The 23086-nt window shown below is 42.5% G+C and overlaps 3 protein-coding genes across 4 annotated transcripts; all 3 read left to right on the top strand.

Moving 5' to 3' along the window:
* Positions 1-101: 101 nt before the first annotated feature.
* Positions 102-11175, top strand: rbm10 (RNA binding motif protein 10). Of its 2 annotated transcripts, none has more exons than XM_084015985.1 (23): positions 102-355; positions 950-1017; positions 1104-1644; positions 1730-1900; positions 2442-2511; positions 4032-4105; positions 5035-5121; positions 5248-5308; positions 5411-5569; positions 6439-6599; positions 6801-6898; positions 7129-7216; positions 7397-7601; positions 7715-7809; positions 7907-7988; positions 8300-8391; positions 8513-8707; positions 8947-9141; positions 9329-9385; positions 9521-9715; positions 9977-10024; positions 10134-10189; positions 10483-11175. In XM_084015985.1, exons 2-23 carry the CDS (start codon positions 1001-1003, stop codon positions 10571-10573), a joined length of 2838 nt encoding a protein of 945 aa, XP_083872111.1. In that variant the 5' UTR covers positions 102-355; positions 950-1000; the 3' UTR covers positions 10574-11175. The 2 variants fall into 2 exon arrangements, with proteins under 2 accessions (XP_083872111.1, XP_083872112.1); XM_084015986.1 differs by having other exon boundaries at positions 1107-1644.
* Positions 11176-11324: 149 nt separating this feature from the next.
* On the top strand, positions 11325-15116 carry lrrc23 (leucine rich repeat containing 23). Its single transcript, XM_084015996.1, has 8 exons — positions 11325-11767; positions 12894-13003; positions 13137-13257; positions 13359-13500; positions 13738-13868; positions 14000-14136; positions 14242-14446; positions 14544-15116. The coding sequence occupies exons 1-8, from the start codon at positions 11699-11701 to the stop codon at positions 14565-14567; spliced, it is 939 nt and encodes a 312-aa protein (XP_083872122.1). The 5' UTR covers positions 11325-11698; the 3' UTR covers positions 14568-15116.
* A 385-nt stretch (positions 15117-15501) lies between these two features.
* On the top strand, positions 15502-22775 carry tktb (transketolase b). Its single transcript, XM_084015991.1, has 14 exons — positions 15502-15748; positions 17580-17697; positions 17807-17920; positions 18317-18414; positions 19170-19361; positions 19645-19772; positions 19873-20069; positions 20282-20446; positions 20680-20836; positions 20917-21047; positions 21138-21221; positions 21325-21421; positions 21595-21714; positions 21929-22775. The coding sequence occupies exons 1-14, from the start codon at positions 15642-15644 to the stop codon at positions 22099-22101; spliced, it is 1881 nt and encodes a 626-aa protein (XP_083872117.1). The 5' UTR covers positions 15502-15641; the 3' UTR covers positions 22102-22775.
* Positions 22776-23086: the final 311 nt, after the last annotated feature.

Consider the following 23086-nt stretch of genomic DNA (forward strand, 5'->3'; position numbering starts at 1 on the left):
TTCTGGCATTAATTTACTTTTTCCCGAATAAAAGCAACAAACACTCAAAATGTCGGGTTTTATGGTTTTATATCTTGTATGAAGATGTCTACATAAATGCATCAAATAATGCCATGTCGTGTATCGGATGGGCGGGCTACTAGTTGGCCTGGCTGTCTTGTCCAATCATCGTCGACATTTTTGTGTTTGCTTTCCAAGCACCAATCAGACACGAGTCAGGTAGTGGAGCCCTCCCCCTCTGAAATGTTGTCTTGCTGTGGCCATTTTACACTAGGTTCCGTGAAAATAAAACGTCCTCCTCACCTGGGCTTCGACGTGACATTTAAAGAACTGTTGTTGGTTGAATGTGGCATTGGTAAGTGTTTATCCTTTCAAATACTGATATTGTTGCACTTACAACGGCTGACAAACGTTTTTGGAGACGGCTTCTTTGCTTGGACTAGCTAGCCAACCTCAGGCTAAAATAGTTAGCTTGCCCGCTAACCGAGATGACCGCCACACGTCATTGTTGAATACTCATTTTTGGGAAAGGATGTGCACGTGCACTGGGCACGGACACCCATTTATGATGCAGGGTTATGCCTCTTTTTCTTTATTTCTGGGTTTGGACGAGTAGTTTATAAAGCTGTGATTTCAGTCAAAGTTGGAGAAGTCCACTGTATTAAAAGCTGCAGCAACCTGGCGACAGAACTAAATTGATATCACCTGCCTCGATAGAGAGCACACCTTGCACATTATTCCTGTGAAACCCAGGAGGCTTCTACTTGGTAGATTGTTGTAATGTAAAGTTGTTGCTTCTGAATGTTGATGACTTCTATGACATCCATGCTCTAACCATAGAAACACGACGAGACTGGGAGCAGTCTCAGTGAATCTGTCAGCCTTGCGAAGCTTACTCTTGATTATCCTAAATCTGATTCAAAAGAGTAAATTGTTGATGTACTTCCAGAATATCCAATGCTGTAACCAAATAGAAAAAGGGCAGTGTCAGTGGATCAGTATGGACTATGATCGGAGGTGAGTTAAACTTTTTTTTTGCCTTTATATCATGAGGAGTACATGTGTCCAACTAACAAGTCCCTCACATTGTCTTTTGTGGTCAGCAGGGGTGGGCGAGGTGACCGCACTGGTCGCTATGGCAACACCCACAATGATCACAACTTCCGTGACATGGACTACCGAGGCTATGGTCAAGAGGATGAGGACGTGGGAACAGGATATGATGTCAGAGCAGAGGGTAACAGACCTTACAGTCATGAAGAGCAATCCCTGGGTGACTTCTCACCAGGTCGTCTCCAAGACCGCCCGGGGTTTCACCAGAGAGGAGACGGGCGAGGGGATATTGGGCGTGAGGGGAAAGGGCTCCTGTGGCCCCCATGCTCTCAATCGCAGCCTGATCCAATCCCTCCCATACTTCAGAGAGAGGAGGAGGGATCCAGGCGGGAGTTTGAGCAGTTATTGACTGGTCTGCAGGAAAGCGGTCGGGGTAAAGGTGGAAGAGGCTTTCTTGAGAACAGTGTCTCGCATTCAGGGGGTAGGGGTGGCAACTGGGCTCATGGAGGTGCCCATACGGAACAGATGGAATACAATACGGCAAGACAGAGAGACGAGGACAGGTTCCCACGTGCAGCGGGGAAGAGGAGGGTAAGCCATAGAAAGTCCATCGTCTTTATAAAGCTGCTATACTTACGTTTTCCTGTTGTTGGTAATTTGTGACTGTTCTATGTAGGTTTTTCCAGTGGGAGCAGAGGAGCATAGTTGTGGGAGCGCTGGTCCAGACATGTCCCTTGAAGAGTTGGATCAGAGGGATCAGGACTACCGTGCCGATCTAGACCACAACCAAAGGCCAAGCAATATCATAATGCTTCGCATGCTGCCACCCTATATCACCGCCAATGAGGTTAGTGTATGTCTCCTGTAGGGATGGGACTATATAGGAGTTTATTGCAGATCACATTAAAAGAAACACTCAATATAAGTTACAGTACAAATCAACAATACATTGGTCGTGGTGGATTTACATTATCACGATAATCATAATATCGTCACGAGTTACTTGAAAAAGCTGTCAAACATCAATAACCACATGATCGAGCAGTGACAATAGAGCCTGATTTAAAAGATAAAGGGAAAAATCTATTCATATGTATCCTTTATTTATGCCTTTTATAATCATCGTATTTAAGATTATTTGTTTTTCACAAAGAAAATGTGTCTTATCTGTGATGCAATTTAAGTTTTTGTTCCTTAACAAAATGTAACATCATTCCAGTATTTTTATTGACATTTTTTAAAGCATATTTACATAATTATTGGGATAATATTGTGAATCGCAATTTTGCCAGGATAATCATGACATTAGAAATAGATAAATAGATCTGATGATGCATGGATCTTGTTGTCAGTTGGCTTATTATGCAACAATGCTTCTATGTTCAAAGATACGAGCACAACTTCAGGAGCAGGGGGTCCAGCCAAGAGAGGTCCGCCTCATGAGAAACAAATCATCAGGTGAGAACTTGTCCAAAAGCCTCAAATCTTTTTTTTCTTCTCTTTTTGTATTTTCTCTTTGTGTCACACTCGTACATTACCGGCTTTCTCACTTCATTTCTGTCTCAGGCGACTTTTGCTTATTCTCTCTCTCTCTCTCTCTCTCTCTCTCCTGGTCTCTCTCTCTCTCTCCTGGTCTATCTCTCTCTCTCTCTCTCATAAGAGCCCTACCTGTCCTACTCCTTCTCTCTTACAATCACCATCTTGCTTCATACTTCTGACAGCTGGATAGATGGCTGATGCAAAACATGCATTTCCATTTATATACTTGTATACAGGCTTTTGCTGCAATTCCTGCTTTGATTTTTTTGGGGGGGTCTGCTGGCGTCTGAATTCTGTCTAGTGCTCACAGGGCAACAAAACATCCATGCACGCTTCAAATGAGAGCTCAATCCATATTTGCCTTTTAAAAGAAGAATGCATGCATGCAGTGATATGTTGTAGATCTTCACACCATGGTATTAATTTTCCTTTTTGCCTTGACTCTCTTATCGTCTTCACCCTCTCATGATTCTGCCTCATCCATCTTGAAGTGAGACATTTCTGAAAAGAAACTGCTCACAAACTAACATTGTCGACTGAGAAATGAGTAGCGGAAGCAGAATGCGTTTGATGGAGTTTGTCATTGTAGCTATTTTTGAGTGTGCGAGTGTGGGGATATACCTGTGGCAGTTACCTCTCAGCTATGTGAGCGTCATCCATACCACTCAGAAAAGCTTGTCTTTTTCTAAAGGTCTTCCATTAAGGTCATTGTGTCACTGGCCTCCCCTTTGCTAATGCACTGGTTTTCTGTAAGGTGTGCCAATCTGACTCAGGCACACTTACAGTCCCCCGCACTGCTCTGTCTTTCTCACCCCTGCATCACCGTTTCTCTGTTTCTCTTTCTTTAGGATAAGTTGCTCTCCGATTCAATTGTTTAAATGATTATTTTTTGGGATTGTACTCCATGTTATACCATATACACTGTTTAGAAAAAAAATATATCTCAATATGTTTTAGAATGTGTTCTCAGTCAGTTATAATAATGCATGGACAGAATATGGAGTACTTCACCAATAGAAATAGCTGCTCATGTGGACTGCACTTGACTCTCAAATCAGCAGAGATATTGCATGTCTATGTGTGTATGATTGCGTGTCTGTGTGTTTGTTATGTTGGTGCCTGGGTGCTTCATCATTCAAAGCCAAAAAGCTCAGACTCAAACTGATGAGTGGGTAGGAACCTCTCTTTCTCCCTCTTTCCTTGACCCTGTTGAGATACTTAACATTGCGTCCTCCCATCCTTGCAGAGAATTTGACAGTGGCTCTCCAACTGGCTGTCAGGTGTGTTATTTCCAAGGGAGAGAGGAAGCAATGATTTACTATTTTAGTGCTGATACAGGGTCTCTCTCTCCTCTGGACATGAAGCACTAACCCCTCACTGCGTTGTTGTTATGTTGTTGTTGTTGTTGTTCGGTTACCATGGCGCTGGGCGGTGTCCAGGTCAGAGCCGAGGATTCGCCTTCGTCGAGTTTAATGTCATACAGGAGGCCACCCGCTGGATGGAGACCAACCAGGTCACTCTCCCCTACACAGACACACATACACATATATACATGAATACCCTGGGACATATAGGTTAACACTAGGGACAACTGTAGAGTCACATCATACCCTGTCATGTGCACATGGCGCATTCTAGCATGGTAGACACACAGAGTGGAGAAATAATGTTTGTCCCTGAGGTAGGTAGGTCTTTGTGAAAATGCATGTTTTCTTTCTAATTTTTGCAGAATTCCACATACATGAAAATGAATGTTGCATCATGCTGACATCTGTCTGGGGCTTAAGTACATAGTTTTCATAAATGAACTCTCCCAGTCACATTTGCACATTTGCTCATCATTTGCCCAATACAAGCTCCTCTATAATAGAGGTCTCTTTCACTGACATGTTCCCACTCTCTCTCCTAAGTCTACAGTACCACCTCTGGGACAGTATGACACTGTGAATCTAATTTCTCACATGGTCTATTGTATGTTGAGTCAGAGCCAATATAGCACTTAATTTTCTTATTTTTGAACCTTTCATATCTGGGTCATCTACCAATATTACATCTTTAGGATGGAGCAATTGTCTATTCAGGGGGTGAAGGTGGTGACAGTGGGATGGGATGTGTGGAAAACTGTGAAAAGGTTTCCCCTTAAGGGGGGAGGGATGACACAATTGAACAAAACACATTGTGTCTTTAAAAATGGACACCCACACACTACACATTCACCATCTCAGTCCGTCCCAAGTTCCTAAAGCTGAAGGTTGCAATTCTCTGGTGTCCTCTTTCTTTCAGCCTCAGTTGTACTCTCTTTCTCTCTGTCCCCCTCTCCCTCTCGTCCCTTTCATTCTCTCTCATCTCTTGTGAGATGAGGCCTTTCTCTGGCATGTATGGCCTAATTATCGCTGATAATCATTCTTTGTTCCCCCTCCTTCTCTTTCTTTTTTCTTTCAGGGAGTACTGTCGATTCTGGGACAAAGAGTGTCGATGCACTACAGCGACCCGAAACCGCGTGCCAATGAGGACTGGCTCTGCAACAAGGTTGTGTGTGTTTTCTTTCTGTGGGATGCATATCTGGAAATCTAAAGTTATATGTATGTAAATACATCTCTGTAGTTGCTTTTATTTTAATAAATCTTAACAGTTGGTCATGCAACATTTCAACAGTGTGGTGTGCAAAACTTTAAACGGAGAGAGAAGTGCTTCAAATGCAGTGTGCCTAAATCAGGTAAAGTTTAACCCACCTACTGCAAATATCACCCTTTTACCATAACAAGCTCCCTCATACTATATAATAATAATATGTAAATGGTATGTTGTTTTTTCCCAGAGGCTGAGCTGAAGTTGCCACAATTGCAGAGGGATTTGCCCGTTGGTCTTCAAAAGGAGGGAGCCCAAGGCTTACTGCCTTTGCCAGCACCTTACCACTCTTCTGGTCCTACTGTCAACCCAGGACAGCCTACACAGCAGGCAGATGTTGCCAATGACAGTAAAGTCCATCTCTTGACATTTGTCCAACCATTCTTCTATTCAGAAAGTTCTACTTTTGTGTAGTTTTAATTTTGTTAACAAAAACTCCATTTGTATGTCATGGCCCGAGATTATGATTGGACGGCAGCGACGTCATTTAACACAAACTGTAACAAAATGTAGTTATAAACTCAGTTCTCCCTTTATTTCCATTAACAATAAAATAAGAGAGAAAATGTCAACCGTTTATTTCCTCAACACAGCAGTCCTGTCTCCTGTGCTGCCCACCCCATCACGTCTACACAGACAGTACACAGTCAGAAAGACTCACTTACTTACGTAAGTTTAAGTTAACAATAACAACAACAGGGCTTTGGGAAAATAAACAGGATGATCATTTGGCAACACTAGATTTACTGACTGACTGAAATGTTCACTATAATCTGATGACTAAAACGACTAAAATGCCAACAGTTTTCTTTAACATAAGACTAGTCAACTAAAACTTAATTAAAAAAACAGGATGAAATTGACTAAATATGATTTAAAAACAACGACTAGGACATACAGGACTGAAACTAAAGGAAAACGAACAAAATGAACACTACTTTTGTGTAAACTTTTTATTTGATAGTTTGTTTTTTATTGATGTTTATCTGTGTGTGTGTGTGTGTGTGTGTGTGTGTGTGTGTTTAGAAATGTTATGTAACATGGAATATGCATATACTTGCACTTGTATTATGTTTCGAAAATGTTTTCACTGTGTAGCTATAGCTTGCAAACCGAAATCAGAAATGGATTTCACAACACTACATAGTAGTTTTACAACACTACATATCAAATCATATGTTGAAGAAAATAATGTTCTCTCATCCTCTCCTACACCAGCGCTGATACTAAGAAACCTTGGGCCGCATACTACAGTGGAAACCATCTTATCTGCCTTGGCTCCATTTGCCACTCTCTCCCCTTCCAACATCCGCCTCATCAAGGACAAGCACACACATCTCAACAGGGGATTTGCCTTTCTACAGCTCTCTACCATAGTGGTGAGAAACATGAGGCAGACACACACAAAAGAGATGTATTGTATTTTAATCCATTTATCGATCCATACCGTTATTATTGTGTCATTGTTGTTTACTGATGATTTTGAAATAAGCTTTATCCTAAAAATGAATACACACATAGAGGGTTACATATGAATATGCCCACACTAACTCACAGGTCTCTGTATGTTGGATCAATAGGAGGCATCTCAACTGCTCCAGATCTTGCAGGCTCTCCAGCCAGCTCTTTCTATTGACGGGAAAGCGATTGTAGTGGAGTTTGCCAAAGGCTCCAAGCGGTAAACACTCACACGCAAACTGCTTTATGAAAAAAGCAAAAGAGACCATTTCACAAAGAATAATATGGGTCAAACCAGTGATTATCACATCGCACTAAAACTCTAATTGGAGAAAATGAGTCACCAAAAATAAGTGACTTGTATTTTTGCATCACAAATATAAGTTTTTAATATATGTTGGTCACCAGAAACCCAACTGAAACCCTCTCTGTGCCTCTTTTCTATGCCAGTGATGTTTTCCTGACGGATGGCAGCCGAGTGAGTGCTGCTACAGTGGCCAGTACAGCTATAGCTGCTGCACAGTGGGCTGTCACACAGGTAAGCTGAAGGACTTGTCATGATAGCAAAAAAACAAACAAAAAGGAGTGTAACACATCTTTAATTTAAAGTAATATATGTATTATGATTAATTCTAGTGTTAGTTTTTTGTTGTTGTTGTTGTTGTTGTTGTTCTTGTTTGAGAAAATAAAAACAAAAACCTTTTCATTCTCTTCTCAGACTGCCCAGAATGGGTCAGGTGGAGGCCAGAGTATAGATACAGCAGTGTATCAGCAGGGGGCAGCAATAACCTACAATCAGGAAGGAAGTGAATACTCTGGGCTAGATGGCACAACGTTTAAGGCCCAGGCAGATGCCAGGGTTGCTGCTCTACCCAGTGCAGGAACCACCCAGATGGGGGCATACACAGGAGGAGCTGCCCCAGGTTGAAATCACGTTGAATACGTAGAGCAAAATTACCCTCGTGATCTATACAGATAGTTTATTTTTCAGTTGAATCGAACTTAAGCCGTGTGTGCTTGCTTGCCCCATGTGCAGCTGAGGCAGTGACATCTGGATCAGCGGTCGTTCAGCAGCCTCTTCCTCATACACAGACTGCTCTCATCACTACAGCTCTCTCACCAGTTACACAGGTACTCTATTAGTTGGCATTTCTTCTTGCCTCTTGATATGTTGAATTATTTTATGCCGTTACCTGCTTCTGTTTTCAAGAGCTCTGTCTCTCCATAGGTTGAGATAGTGGGAAAACCTCAACCAGCTGCTCCCAGCCAGCCTGCTACCCCAGGCACTGAACATGAGCTCCAACAATACCGTAAGACTTTGTGTTCCCAGTGTTTCCTCCAGGTTGGGAATGTATTTGTGGTGTTCAACCACTAAGAGGATATGCAAACAGCATTAGGAATCAAGAGTTGACTTCAAGCCATTCTTTCAAACTACTTTCCATAGACTTTTTTTAAAATAAAATAAAAAAATCATGCATATAATATTATTTTTGAATGTTTTACTGCAAGGCTTAAATTCTCTGTCTACTTGATTTTATATTAGTCATGATGCTGCTGCAGATTCATTTATGCCCAATCATGCTATCTGACCATGAGGTGAATATCCTGTCTTTGAATGTAGCTGTGCCAGATGTGTCCACATACCAGTATGATGAAAGCTCTGGCTACTATTACGACCCACTCACAGGCCTCTACTATGACCCTAACTCCCAGGTAAAGAGTGCAGAATGTTCTGCAGTCTAAATGTTAAGCCAACACTCTTTGAAAGACCTTTCTGAACGTGTCGTCTTTTCTCAGCATTTTAATCTGGTGTGTGTGTTTCTCCTTTCCACAGTACTACTACAACCCTCATATGCAGCAGTACATGTACTGGGATGGAGAGAAGCACACTTACATTTCTGCTGCTGCCAGCGGGTCAAACTCTGAAGGTGCCCCCACGAGCATTGGCGCAGCCCCTTCAGACTTACCGTTTGCTGCCCCAGGCAGCAAGGAGAAGAAAGACAAACCCAAGAATAAAACTGCTCAACAGGTAACTCTACATACTGGATAAGTACCTACTGATGTGCACAGACAATTCAATTTACCGGTTCAGAATGGACATTGCTATTCTATATTGGCAAAATTACCAGTTATTTAACCCCTTTTACATATTCTGGAAATGTTAGTCTTCACCAAGGTGGTATTTATTGAAGGACTGTTGTAAAATGTTCCTCTGTTCAGTCCATTTAAATGGCTAACTTGCATCTCCTTGGATCTTTTTATTAATAGATTGCCAAAGATATGGAGCGCTGGGCTAAGAGTCTCAACAGACACAAGGAGAACATGCGTTCCGTCTCCTCCTCCCCTGCCGTCAGCTCCACAACACTACCGCTTGGTTACACTCGGGCACCTGGCCACAGTCGCTTAGATGACCGCCGAGAGTCTGCTAGTGCTGACGCAGGCTATGCTGTTTTGGAGAAAAAGGTACATGACCCTTACACAGACGCACATGCTTAGCTGTAAACGCTTTCGGGCGGGTATAATAGAGACCGGGGAGACTGTCTGTCTCCTACAACCATTCATCCTGCACCAGTGCAAGTAATAAGACAATGTCTGCATAAGATCCGGTTTTACCTGCTAATCCCTGTGATTTTGCTTTTCTGTCCTGCAGGGTGCACTGTCTGAACGGCCTCAGATTTTTCTGGACCAGATCCGACAAAGTGCAGAAGTAAGGACAATGGTCAAAGTCGCTGTTTATGTCATGTGTCTGTGTTGGTATATAGGATGTTATAGGATTTTTTCCAAGCATTATTATTTCTGTGCTATCTGTTCCTTGGTCTAATCTTGCATCCTATTTCTGTAGCGTTCCCCTCCTCAGCAGCAGGGTCTGGTCCCAGCCTACAGTGGAGAAACTGACAGCGAAGAAGAAGGAGGCGACAAAGATGAGAAGGAAGGAAGAATGACGGACTGGGTTAAGCTGGCTTGTCTGCTATGTAGAAGGCAGTTTCCCAGCAAGGAGGCACTCATCAGGCACCAGCAGCTCTCTGAGCTACATAAGGTGGTTACAACAATCTAATCCTCAATCTCATTTCAGTCTTTTGAATAGCTTGCATAAATGATGAATTTGGAATTCCTGTTCACGCCTGGCTTGAAAGCCAACCTGTTGTACATATTATTGTTATTGAATGTGTTAAATTGTTGTCTCTTATATGCTTCACTATTGTTATCTAACGTGTACGAAGCATTACAAAGGTGCAGCCTAGCTACATTCCTCTTGTTAACATGTCTAAGCTTTCACTGTGTATCTATCTGCCCTCAGCAAAATTTGGAACAGAGAAGAGTACAGCAGGAATCTGCAGGCAAAGAGGTTGGTCATGCCTCAGGGTCTGACTGTAGCAGTTGGACAACATTGCATCGAGTATTTATGTTAGTAGTAGTAGTGGTACTAATTCCTTTGTCCTCCTTTGTGGTTGCAGAGACATGTGGATGGGCCTGAGCCTCCTGATCCTAAGAGGAGGAAGTTAAGCCCCATGTAAGCAGCAGTGAAATAACAGACTCTCCATGGTGATGTTTTATAGTTGTTTGAGTAGTTGGTAGCTGAATAGTTGTACAGCTAGTGTTAGGTGTGCAGAACGGTCATTTACAAAATACTTAGACTACCATGCATTGTTCCTCTTGTATTGTTCGGGCTTCACTCTGTACGTGAAATTCTTGTTTATAATTGGTCTGTCCTGACTATTATTATTATAAGGCATGTTGCTAACTCCATACGTTACTTACATTTGTGTGTGTGCTTAATGTTATTTTTACTCTTTCTCTTTTTAGAGATGGGATGACAGGCACTAGTCTTGGTGCCAGGATGCTGCAGGGAGGAGTGAAGAAAGGGCTTCTACTGCGCAGTATGCAAGTGGAATGACACGACACCCTGAAATCTGAACTTCCTGACCCAGACAAGACAATGACAAAGCCTAGCATGCAACCCTTCCCATTAACATCATGTAGATATCTATAGATAAACCTCATTTTGGTTTAACATTACAGTTACCTCAACGGTGGTAATGCACTCATGAACTGGTCCTGTAGCAATGGGTGTCAGGATATTGCACAGAATGCACTTTTTTGCTTTCTACCTGAATGATGCAGTTTTGAGTTTTCATTTGCTTCAGAGCTTGTGTGATAAACAAGCTTTATGTGGTTTGGAAACATTTGGGATTTTATAATATGACTGTCTATGCACCATAGTTTTTTTTTTTTTTTTTTTTAAATGCGATATGCCTTGTCATTCAGTGAATGACTGCTCTCGGCATGAACTGCGTATACATTTTAGAAGAGACCTCATGAACTGGATGGGTACGTGTAGATGAAACGTCTCTGTTTTTCATGTTGCAGATATGAATTCACAATGTAACACATAACCTGTATAGAACGTTATTTTTTATTTCTGTATATATTCAACAATGTGACTGTTTCACCAAGCTTGTGTAAATTAATTCAGAATAACACATTTTCATCAGTGTCGAGGGTTGGTGTCTTGTATGGGCAAGCCAGTAAACAGTTGCTAACATTTCGACATTTAAAGGGAACATTTCCAAAGACGTGTTTTTGCAAATTGTTAACAAAGAGGAATTTAATGCAACGTCTTGCAATGCGAACATCTTGTTGCACAGCACATTTGTCTGCACCTGAATGCCCCCCCATCAACCGTGTTCGTTTTACGGCCGTTTCCATGGCAACAGCAACAAACGACGTTCTCGGTTTACTTGGTGAGACATAAATCGAATTTAGCCTCATCACTGAGTTGACCCGAGTTTTTACAATTCCTTCTTAATTGAAGTTGCCATTTGTGGATACATGTCGGTATCTTTGAAACACAAGAGCCATTATAACGTTGAACAGCAGGCCTTAGGTAGGCCTAGCTTAGCTAACCCGGTTACTGTTAGCCTAACTGGTAGTTGGACTATTTAAAAACGTTTAGCAACCAACTGGACTGCTGCCCACACTTGTTAAAACCAAGCCAGATTTACAAAGATAGATATCTGAGATGGATGACGATGCATTCTTGTCGGATGGAGAGGAAGAGACGCAACAAGCAGCCGGAGAGGACGAGAAGGTAACGTTTGACGTCCGATGGAGAGGAACTGAAGCAGCGCAACTAAACGTAGACAACTTTTACGCCATTAAATATTCGTCCCATGCTTCAGATGTTTTTAAAATGTGGAAAATGTATTCTAACTTAGTGCATTTGTAATCAAATATAAAACAGGTAATAGATATTGGCTAGCACGTCATTTCATTTGATTTATATGGTAACTGCCATCCCTTAAAAGTCCCAGGTCTCATCCCATAATCTAACCTACCCAAAACATAAAGAAGGTTAACATTCACCACCTTTCCTCTCTAAAGCCACAGAACGTATCAAACATTAAATAGATGAATTTGTTTTTGGAGGAGTGTGCCACTTTTAACCCGCAACATCAGAAGAAAGCAGGAGAACTGTAGGCACATAATCTAACATTACTCTCACAAACACTAATGACACAATATTAAAGTAATAAATGTTTGGGTTTGGTGAGCCATATTGTTTTTGAACTTACATGATGCTGAAGCATGATTTATGACAACTGAATGCAGGATCATCATTGCTCACCTTTACCTCTCTATGACTGTAATTAGTTCACACTTCCCCTTCAATTAAGCAGTGTTAATTCAGTTAGAATTGAGGTAACAAAGAAATCATACAAATAATAATTATTAAAAAAAACAATGCTCCACCCTCTCAGTTGTAAATGCAGCATCTGACAACCAGTTTGACAAAAAAAAAGCTTCATATTTCTATGACAATAATTCAATATTCTGCTTTCAGAGATGCTGAGGAAATACATGGAATCAATATGGTAGCATATCAATCCATGTATGAAGTAAATAGGAATTAACATTCATGAACTGGCGATCAATGAATCAGTGATCATATGTTGACGGAGAGCAACAGGAATTCATGACACAACCTGCTTTCATTAATAAATCATCATGCATTAGTTAGTCATTGCTGAAGTATAAAGCATTACCACCTTATTAATGCATTCTTATTTAATTCACATGAATGCTACATGGGACTCCATGTGTCTAAAAAGTTCAGTGGGTGTTTAAAAGCCACTCTTCAACATGGATGGGGTCCTGTTGTACATTTGATCTCCTTTGGACACTATATAATCCTGTGACATCTTCCCCTCTCATAGGTACAGGCTTGCCATTTAAACAAAGAAACCATCAGTCAGGGGCTCTCATTGCTCTGCCGCACAGGAAATGGACTTGGACATGCATTTGTCAAACTGGACCTAAAAGACAAGTAAGGGTGCAAAAAGTACATGCAGTGCAAAAATGACTACCATTGCCATATAACTTTCAGGTTATCCCACTTTAGCTGTAATAATCTATCTGATGTTATACTATTTTCCCTGTGATATCATTGTACTCCTCAGAGGACTGGATGACATTGCTGCAATCAGCTGTTATCCTCACCTACGTTTTCTGGATTTATCCAACAATCAGCTCATTGATCTTTCTCCTCTGGCATCTCTGACCCAGCTGCTCTGGCTGAAGGCAAGGACCTCTCTTATTTCTTCATTTAGAAAAGGATATAATTGGGGCTTTCAGTATGATCACTCTAACTGATTGGGAATCTCAAATGGAACTTTTCATAGGTTGACAATAATGCGGTGGCATGCTTCAAAGAGCAGCCTTTCGCTCAGTTGACGTTCCTGCAGTGGCTGAGTATGGAAACAAACACACTTACAGACCTGGACGGCCTGGTGGGACCTGCCTTGGAGAGCCTTAAACTTACAGGTTGGTTTCAAGCCAGGATAAGTGTTGATACTGTGAATAATATGCTAAAGAGTTTAATGAAGTGAGGTCAATTTAATGTTCACCTTACGTTGAAATTAGGGAAGTGATAAGAACACAGGAGTTATTTATTTGATCAGAAGTGGGTTTACTATCCAATGTGTTATCATACAATATATAAAGGCTATAACAAAGGTATCCATCAGCGATTAATCCTTGACATGGCAAACTCTCTGGCAGGTAACCGTATTCAGAGAGTGAATGGTCTTCAGAGTGGCTGTTTTGCCAACCTGGTAACTCTGGAACTGAGGGGAAACCACTTGGATACCACTGCTGGCATCAACCTTCCCAACCTGCTGAAATTATATCTGGTAATTAAAGCACTGTTAATTGGTTAACAGCACTAACACATTTGGTGAGGTTGAGTCATATATACCAGCTGTAACACCCATGTCATGACACAGAGAATAGACTGTTGTAACTATTCTCTCTCTCTGTTCAGGCCCAAAATGTTATTAAGCATTTGCAGGGTTTAGAGAGATTAGAGCGCCTCACCACCCTTCACCTTCGAGACAACCAGCTAGATTCCCTGGATGGCCTCAGCCCCAAAATGAAGTGTCTCCAATACCTTAATGTCAGGTACACAGGACACAACAGAGCCCGTCATCAATTCAGTAAAACACCCAATTAAATGATATATCCCAGATTAAATGTGTATCCCATGCTTTTGTTTCTGTCTCTTAGAGGCAATGCAATCTCAGATAAGAATGCCCTGCAGAGCCTTGCACTTGTCTCAAAAACTCTGCAAGCTTTGGTGCTTTCTGATAATCCTCTGGAGGAAATGCCAGACTACCGGCTGAGTGTACTGATTCTCCTGCCACAGCTGAAGAGACTTGACAAAGATCCTGTCTCACCCGAGGAGAGGACTGAGGTCCAGGAGATAATCAAGGTAAAGTTAAGAAAAGAGAACATATTTCTCTTTGGGGCATAGTCAGGCCCAAACTGCTCCTTTGCTGGTGGTTTTAATGGCACTTCTGTCATTTCAGGAAGAGGAAATACATAAGCCATAAGATTTGCAATGATGGCAACAATGAGGAAGTCTTTGACTTCCTTGAAAACACACGTCTGGTGTGTAGGTGGGTGACTATGTGTGACAAGTATTGCAGGCTATACCTCAATAAAGTGTTTGTCTAATGCAATTTGTATGAGTAAAGTTGTACAATGGCATTGCTTGTGAAATGTTCTTACACTCTTACAGCCTATCATATTTTTTTTTAACAATACACTTTTGAAAATGTTTGTTTCTGTTGCATCCATTGACAAATGCAGATAATCAGCAAGTTACTAACGTTACTAAGGAATACGAGAGTATTTAATGCTTGTGTGCTGTGTTTCCCTGAGTAAGGATGAGAGGGCAAAATCCGCCACCGTTTCCCTGTTGGCAGCCAGCCAGCTGCATCTTTAAAGGGACAGCATGAATGGAAAATCACCGTGTATATATATATATAAATACACCGAGCTTTATCGTCCTTCGAGCACAGCACATGCGTAAAAAACGGACAATAAATGTATTTCTGACTTGCTGATGTAATCTGAAATGATGCATGATATTTCCACACCTCCCATTAAACTGTAACCACAACCAGGAAGTCACCTCATTGAAAGGATTGCTCATTGTATAAAGTTATTAAAGTAGTGGGCGTAGTTTCTGTCGCTGCATTCCCTGATAATGTCACAACAAATATACTGTATATATAAATATAACTACGTATCCAGCCACAGTTCTCCACATTGTGGATACCTGTAATGGTTCGTGTTTGGTCATGGTTCGGCAATATACTGGCTATTTGCTCATTAAATTATGAAATGATAAGAGGTTCCACAATTATTGTGAAAGTAGCATCTCCTGCTGAACTGGTCCCACGGCGTCCCCTCCAATGATTGGAGCAGGTGGGAGTGGCTTTTAAAGGAGACATAAATCCCCCTCCTCTTTGCTTCCTCCTCCTCTCCGGTTGTACTCGCATCGGGCAGCTAGCAGCGTGTGCCACAGCCTTTGAACCTACGACCCCGGGAAGCCGTGTGACTGACTGAAATAACCAAAACTCTTCAAGCGAACGCAGCCCTCAACAACTAACCCAGACACCATGACTAGCTACCACAAACCCGATGAGAAAACTCTGCAGGGGCTGAAAGACGTCGCTAACAAGCTCAGGATCAACTCCATCAAGGCGACGTGCGCCTCCAACTCTGGGTAAGTTATGCAAAGTTACGTTGGCACACGTTGTAAGTCCCACGGATCAATACGAAGACCATTATGCTGTTGCTGACGCACGCGTGACCCGCGGGGCCCAGGTGGCACGTGCTGCCGATTAACTTCACGCAGCGTAAACGCAGCCCAAGTTGACAGCTAGCAAGTAATTATGCTAACTGTCTCATTAACGTTTTAGCGACATATTAGGCTGCAGTGTAAGCTAAGACTAGCATGCTCTAACAAGTCGTGCCATACACGAACACAAAGGGCAGGGTCTGTGTCGACGTTACAGTCGGTGCAGTACAAACGGAGGCATTATGTCCTCTCCCAACGCTGTTAGCTGCTAGCAAAGTTGCAAACGTTGAATGAATGAAACTTAATCATTCCGAGCTGCTTCAACTAGCTAACGAGACACCACGTAATCACGTGAACGCGAATCTCGTGGTCACTTAGACGCTCTAATTTGAAGTTGCAGCAGCGTGCTACAATGGCACAGATGCTCAACGGTACACCATGTACACAATTTCCATGTGCTGCCGGGAAATGTGTTTCAAGTATGATACCGTGGCTCGTCAAAGTGCCGCCTGTAGTATTGCTTCATCCTAAATGTCGCACTTCCCAGAAGCCTGTTTGCTAACCTGAGCTCTTCCTCCTCACATTGTCGCTGTAGCGGGAGTAGTTTGCATGGGTTCCTGGTCGAAAGTTGTGTAACTGTATAGCCTGTTTAACGAGACGTGTCTGGCTTCCCTTTGTCCTACTGGTGTTCTGTCGATTATGTGTTTAACGTCCCTCAAGTTTAAACCACAGTGTATTACAGTCGAGGACTACAACTTTTAATTAAATATGAAGCATATACGTCACTCACCTGGCCAGTTCTGTCGCATTCGGTGTCTTTTGTTTCCATTATGTGGTTTCATTGTATTCACATTGCATCCTCCAACAAAATGCGTATTTACTTGTGCAACTGCAATCGTTGGAATTTTTTTTAATTGTATTTTTTTAAATGACTTAAGGTACAAGTGACACCAACCTGTTGCTTCCTTATGCCAACTGACAAGGACGTGTGTGAAATGTATCCTGCATTTCCTGACTGTGGCATCTGATGTTCTGATATGGTTGTCTCCCTTCTAACAAAGGATGCTTTTGAGTTTTTCCACCCAGCATTCATTGCCTGTTTTTCCTCATTATTTCATTGATATGGTACATTACACTCGAGTATCTTGATTGTCTTATTTATGGCTTTTAGGAATTGACTTCAGTTTATTTCCCAGCAGGTTGTCGTTCAACAAAAGGACAAGGGGTAAACAACGGAGCACTGGGTTGTTATGAAAATTAACAGTGACCATGATGTACGTTTGGTTGCGATAACTGTGTTCCAGCATGGTTGAAACTATTTGTAATTGAACCCACATGGGGAAACAGAGATGCTGTTGAGTAAGGTGGGATTTCTAAACGTGTCGATCACAATACCTTGACCACTATGCAGCAACTAACGGTTTCACAAGTTTGCTTATCTTTTAAGGTTTTAGAAGTGCTCTGGAGTGTGACAACATAACTAATGTGATCATGTTGCAGATTAACAATCTATTAATGAGTGATATTCTCTTTAAAATCACAGCGTGCCAGATTCATGCTTTTTTTTTTTTTTTTTAAATGCTTTTTCAGAAATGACTGGTTGTGCTACGTGTTTATATTGTCAAACTAAAGCAGGTGTGGGAATCCCAGAATGTAGCAACGCATGTCTGTGCATGGAGTGTGTATTTTGTTCACATTTTGAATGTTTTTCTTTTCTTGTGACCTGTTCTCAACAGACTGTTTTGTCTCTCCCCAGTCACCCCACATCATGCTGCAGCGCAGCAGAGCTCATGTCTGTGCTCTTCTTCAACACCATGCGCTATAAAGCAGATGACCCTCGCAACCAGTGTAACGACCGCTTTGTGCTCTCAAAGGTTGGGTTGCATTTATTTTATGAGAGCCTTTTGAGATTTTTCAGTGGGACAGCACACTTGTGAATTTGATCTAGCAATTGTGTTTAAAGACTTCTCCCCCTGTCTCTAGGGTCATGCTGCACCTGTCCTGTATGCTGCGTGGGCAGAGGCAGGCTACGTCAAAGAGTCTGAGCTGCTCAATCTGCGCAAGATTGACTGTGAGCTGGAGGGGCACCCCACACCAGTAAGTCAAGAGTTGTAACTGGGAAACTAGGCACTAGTTCAAGGCACTTTCTATTAGGGATGGGACCATGTGGATTAGGATAAACGCTCACAATACGTTGGTCATGGTGAATTTCCATTAATTGGGGTAATCTTAAATATTGTCACAAGAGACTTGAAAAAGACTCGCTATAAAGAATATAGAAATACACACTAGCAAATACACACTAGCAAAGTCAAAAATGGAGCCCAATATGGAAAAAATACAGGATAGAAAAATACATGTTTCAAATGTATTATCTTATATATTTGTTTCTTAAAGTTGGCCAGGATAATTGTCCCAAGCCTAATTTTCAAAGTTGTTGTTTTTTGTGTGTCTGTGTGTGTGACTCCCCCCCCACTCTCTCCTATTCACTAGAAACTGGCTTTTGTTGACGTGGCTACAGGCTCCCTGGGTCAGGGCCTTGGTGCTGCTTGTGGGATGGCCTACACTGGCAAACACTTTGACAAATCAGCGTGAGTATACAAACGTGTATTCATTAAGTGTTGAAACAACTTGCTGTTTTTCCTCAGTATTACTCTGAAGAGTACATTAACTGTTGAGTAGATTGCTTCTGGGCGTTGGTTCACTATACTCTAACTAGTCTGTTAAAACTAGATTAATTGTTGTTGCCTGCTCAACAGTGCAATGTCTTGACTGGTAGTTGCTTTCTTGTGGTGCTTGATGCACTCTAATCTGTTTTAATGGATACATCTGTAGTAGTGTAGTTGTAATTGTGTTAACTTGCTCCCTGGCAGGAGCCTGAAGTAATGCCTGATTGCACTGCTGCAACCAAGTAATACTTAAAGGTTGTATCAGTGATTCTGGTTGCTCTCACTTCCGTTGCGAGATCCAAAACAAACAGAGCCAGCTAGCCCCTCCCTCCCGTGTTTTGAAAATGATCATGGACGTGCATTTTCATGAACGTGCCACCCACCCCTTGTCTGTGATTGGTTGGAACACTGCCAACACTGTTTGCTTTTGATTTGTTGTTAGTACCATTTGTGTGCGATCTCGGATGCGATTTTATTTATAAATAAATATGTGTGTGTGTGTGTGTGTGTGTGTGTGTATAAAAAAAATCACACACACACACACACTTTCCTATACTAGAAGTCCACCTCAAGACTCCACTCAACACTTTTATTATTAATCGTGTCGTAACCATTGTCTGATTAATTGAGGACAACACTGACATGTTCCCGTTTTCCCTCTCTGCATTGTGTTGTAGTTACCGTGTGTACTGCATGATGGGTGATGGTGAGTGTTCGGAGGGCTCGGTGTGGGAGGCCATGGCCTTTGCCTCCTACTACAAGCTGGACAACTTGGTGGCAATCATGGATATCAATCGCCTCGGCCAGAGTGAAGCTGCACCCCTGAAGCACGACATGGAGACCTACCGCAAGCGCTGTGAAGCCTTTGGGTCCGTACCACAGTTCAACTTTCATTCCTCCATTTTTTTTGTTTACACTATGAAAATGGCCTTATTGTTATATCTTTGTGTATAATCGGGACCTGACTAGCATCAGTTCAAAAGCTGGATTTGATTGTCCTTTATTCCTGTCCTTTATTGATGTCCTTCCATTCGTCTCTGTTTCTGCTCCCCTTCTTCCAGTTAATGAGCGTGAAGCTCAACTTGTTTGTTCAAAAGTTAAACAACCTTGTGTTGTGGGTTTTGCTGTTGAAACTGTATCTCGTTTGTGTAGGTGGAACACATATGTTGTGGATGGTCACGATGTGGAGGAGCTTTGCAAAGCTTTCTGGCAGGCCAAACAGGTCAAGGACAAACCCACCTGCATCGTAGCAAAGACGTTCAAGGGCAAAGGGCTCAAAAGTAAGAGTGGCTTTCATCTGGTACATATTTTATTCCCTGAATTTTCATTTTTTTTCTAACTTTAATTTTAATTTGAGACTTGCTTATCCCTTGGCTGTAGATATTGAGGATCTTGATAACTGGCATGGGAAGCCTATCCCCAAGGACAAAGTGGATGGCCTCCTGAAAGACCTGCAGGCTCTGATCCAGGTCCCCAACAAGACCCTGTGCCCTGAGCTGCCCAAAGAGGACACGGCACCTGCTGACCTCAGCCCAATCGCCCTGCTTTCACCCCCAGCATACAAAATTGGAGAAAAGGTACTTTTTCCTTTTTTTTTTTCTCTCCATCACTTGTGTTCCTTTTTAAATGCCAGTTAACTTTATTGATCTGTATGGACTCTTAATGTCTGTAATACTGGCTAAAAAGCCTGATTTTAAACTGTTGATGAAACTTGTCAGTGTTTTGGCAGACATTGTTGGTTTTTCTGTTAATCTGTCTTTGATCACATTATTTCCCTCTACACTGTCAGATGGCAACAAGGCGGGCATATGGCACTGCACTGAGCAAGCTGGGCCAGGCAAGCCCCAGAGTTGTGGCCCTTGATGGAGACACCAAAAACTCTACCTTCTCGGATACCTTCAGGAAGGCCTTCCCAGAGCGCTTCATTGAGTGCTTCATCGCTGAACAGAACATGGTACACAAATATTTCAGTCTTGACGGGTGGTCTCAACTGATTTTTCTCATTTGCAGTTGCTAAATTAAACAAGTTGGACACTATAAACGATTTATGAGTTGTTGTTAATTTTCCAGCATGATAATCCGGGCCTCTTACTACCCTCTATGCAGCAGTTTACGTGTGCCTTCATGCTCTTGACTGTGCTCTCACTAAGACCAACCCCTGTTGCCAATCTTTACTTGCTGTTACAGGTGGGAGTGGCTATAGGATGCGCCACCCGTGACCGTACAGTCGCATTTGCCAGCACATTTTCCGCCTTCTTCTCTAGAGCCTATGACCAGATCCGTATGGGAGCCATCTCCCAGTCAAATGTCAACCTGGTAGGGTCCCACTGCGGAGTCTCAATCGGTAAGCTTTCTGCTGAATCTCTATATAGATGTTATAAAGTGAGTGTTCCCTGTCTGCGACTGATCATCTTCTGCCTTCAGGTGAGGATGGTCCTTCCCAGATGGCCCTTGAGGACTTGGCTATGTTCCGTGCCATCCCAACATGCACTGTGTTTTATCCCAGTGACGCAGTGTCCACAGAGAGAGCTGTTGAGCTGTCGGCCAACATTAAGGTTGGTAGTCCTCCTCTTGGTGGCGTTTATAACCGTAAGTTGCCTCTACATTAAGGACTAATGTTGTAACTCATCACTCTATATTCTCAGGGTATCTGTTTCATCCGTACCAGTAGACCAGAGACTGCAGTCCTCTACTCTCCAGATGAGAAGCTTGAAGTTGGCGTAGCCAAGGTCATGATCAATGCAATGATTATATACACGCACACTAATCCTTGTGCAACAAAATATTAGAATAGACACTAAAATGTATATGAATAAATGTCGTCTTAACCAGGTTGTGCGCCAGTCCGATAGCGATTGTGTGACTGTGATTGGAGCTGGTGTTACTCTGCATGAGGCCCTCGCTGCTGCGGATATGCTGGCCAGTGAAGGTAAACTCACACTGCCCTCTAGTGGATGGATGTAGGTACTGGGCACTATATTTTATAACCACCATCCACAACTGTTTCGTTATTCAGGGGTTGGGAGTCATCAGTTGCTCACTGGGCTAGTATGGTGTAATAAACCTCTCCTGAAGTAAATATGTCCTAATTAATTCCTACAGGGAAGAACATCCGTGTGATTGACCCGTTCACCATCAAGCCCTTGGATGCCGCTACCATTCTGTCAAGTGCCAGAGCCACAGGGGGGCAGATCATTACTGTGGAGGACCACTACAAGGAGGGTGGGTTATATTTGTTTTATGTTTCCTATTGCAGGATTCTCCAGTCATACCAAAGGTTTGTGATTATGGCCCCTGGTGTATTCTCTGGCAAGACTCAGAAGTTTGCAAACACTTATGTGCTACGGGTTGTCCCCCAGTAGTGGGTCTACAAAGAGAGCATTTTCATGTCATACCTTGGTGGTCTTAGCTGACGGTCTGCCTCCTCTTTGTCCAGGTGGTCTTGGTGAAGCAGTCCTGTCAGCAGTGGGCATGGAGCCTGGCATTGTTGTGACCCGGTTGGCAGTGACTGGTGTTCCCCGCAGCGGAAAGCCCCAAGAGCTGCTCGACATCTTTGGCATCAGCGCCAAACACATTGCCCAGGCTGTGCGTCAGACCTTTGCAAACTAAGGACTGCACCTTATCTTCAGCTTGCACCGCAACAAACTTTCTGCCCAGCTGCCTGACGTGAACACTTGTTAATTCCTTTGCCATCTTGTAGATTCGACTTGAGTGCAGTGTTCTAACCCTGTATTGTTACTACCACAGATTGAGAGGGATATGAATAGGAGTGCAGTGTTGTAAAAACCTGTGCTTTACATGCCCCATCTTCTACCCTCTTCTTCCTCATTCCATTCTTTTATCATGCGTTATGAGAGGTGTCTTAGTAGCTTGGATGAAATGAATACTATGTATGTGGACAAGTTTCTAATCGTACCAGAAGCCATGCCAGTCCTGATCCTCTGAGCACAGGCCACGACTTCTGTTCTGCATTCCAACCATCACTTCCTTTTCACATTCCTTACAACCATGCCTCAGGTTTTCTCCCTCACCTCCCTTTTTCTTTTCTAAGTACTGTTACTGTTTGTCATAAATCGAATGCACTAGATCCGTTCTTCAGTCTTTTGATTGGCTGCGGTAGAGAACAGTTTCTTCAGACCCAGTGTGAAAAGTTAAACTAGTTTAGTTATGAACCCTTTGAGGATTCATTTCCACATGGGCATCACACAATGTTACTGGTGGCGTTTCAGGGCACTGGTTTCATCCTGGTAGACCTGTGCTGAATAAAAAAATAATTAACCCAATGCTGTCGTCTCGTTGTTGTATTTTCCCTTGTCCCACTCGGCTTGCTGTGTGGTTCTGAGGGGCACTATCGGAGGGTCCACCATGTGGTCCAGACTAAAAGGTCTGGATGGATTGCAGTGCATCTTTGCAGATCTTCATTGTAGCCAAAGGATTAAACCTTATGCCTTTGGTGATTCCCCTGACTTCATCTAGCGCTGCTGCTACTAGTTTGTAGTTTTCACTTATAATATATTCTAATGCCTGATCCCAAACCTTTCTGCTGGCACCACCGACGGTTTGACATCTTTAGCAAACTATCTAAATATGGATT

This window comes from Eutrigla gurnardus (assembly GCF_963514095.1).
Source record: "Eutrigla gurnardus genome assembly, chromosome: 8".
Lineage (NCBI taxonomy): Eukaryota > Metazoa > Chordata > Actinopteri > Perciformes > Triglidae > Eutrigla > Eutrigla gurnardus.

Excerpts from the sequence above, each read along its gene's own strand:
- rbm10 (XM_084015985.1), top strand. Across the intron at positions 5,570-6,438 it reads GGCAGATGTTGCCAATGACA|CGCTGATACTAAGAAACCTT; the intron begins GTAAAGTCCATC and ends CTCCTACACCAG. Across the intron at positions 6,600-6,800 it reads TACAGCTCTCTACCATAGTG|GAGGCATCTCAACTGCTCCA; the intron begins GTGAGAAACATG and ends TTGGATCAATAG.
- tktb (XM_084015991.1), top strand. The coding sequence starts at position 15,642 with ATGACTAGCTACCACAAACCCGATGAGAAAACTCTGCAGGGGCTGAAA. Across the intron at positions 20,070-20,281 it reads CATACAAAATTGGAGAAAAG|ATGGCAACAAGGCGGGCATA; the intron begins GTACTTTTTCCT and ends CTACACTGTCAG. Across the intron at positions 20,447-20,679 it reads TCATCGCTGAACAGAACATG|GTGGGAGTGGCTATAGGATG; the intron begins GTACACAAATAT and ends TTGCTGTTACAG.
- lrrc23 (XM_084015996.1), top strand. The coding sequence starts at position 11,699 with ATGGATGACGATGCATTCTTGTCGGATGGAGAGGAAGAGACGCAACAA. Across the intron at positions 11,768-12,893 it reads CAGCCGGAGAGGACGAGAAG|GTACAGGCTTGCCATTTAAA; the intron begins GTAACGTTTGAC and ends CCCCTCTCATAG. Across the intron at positions 14,137-14,241 it reads CTCCAATACCTTAATGTCAG|AGGCAATGCAATCTCAGATA; the intron begins GTACACAGGACA and ends TCTGTCTCTTAG.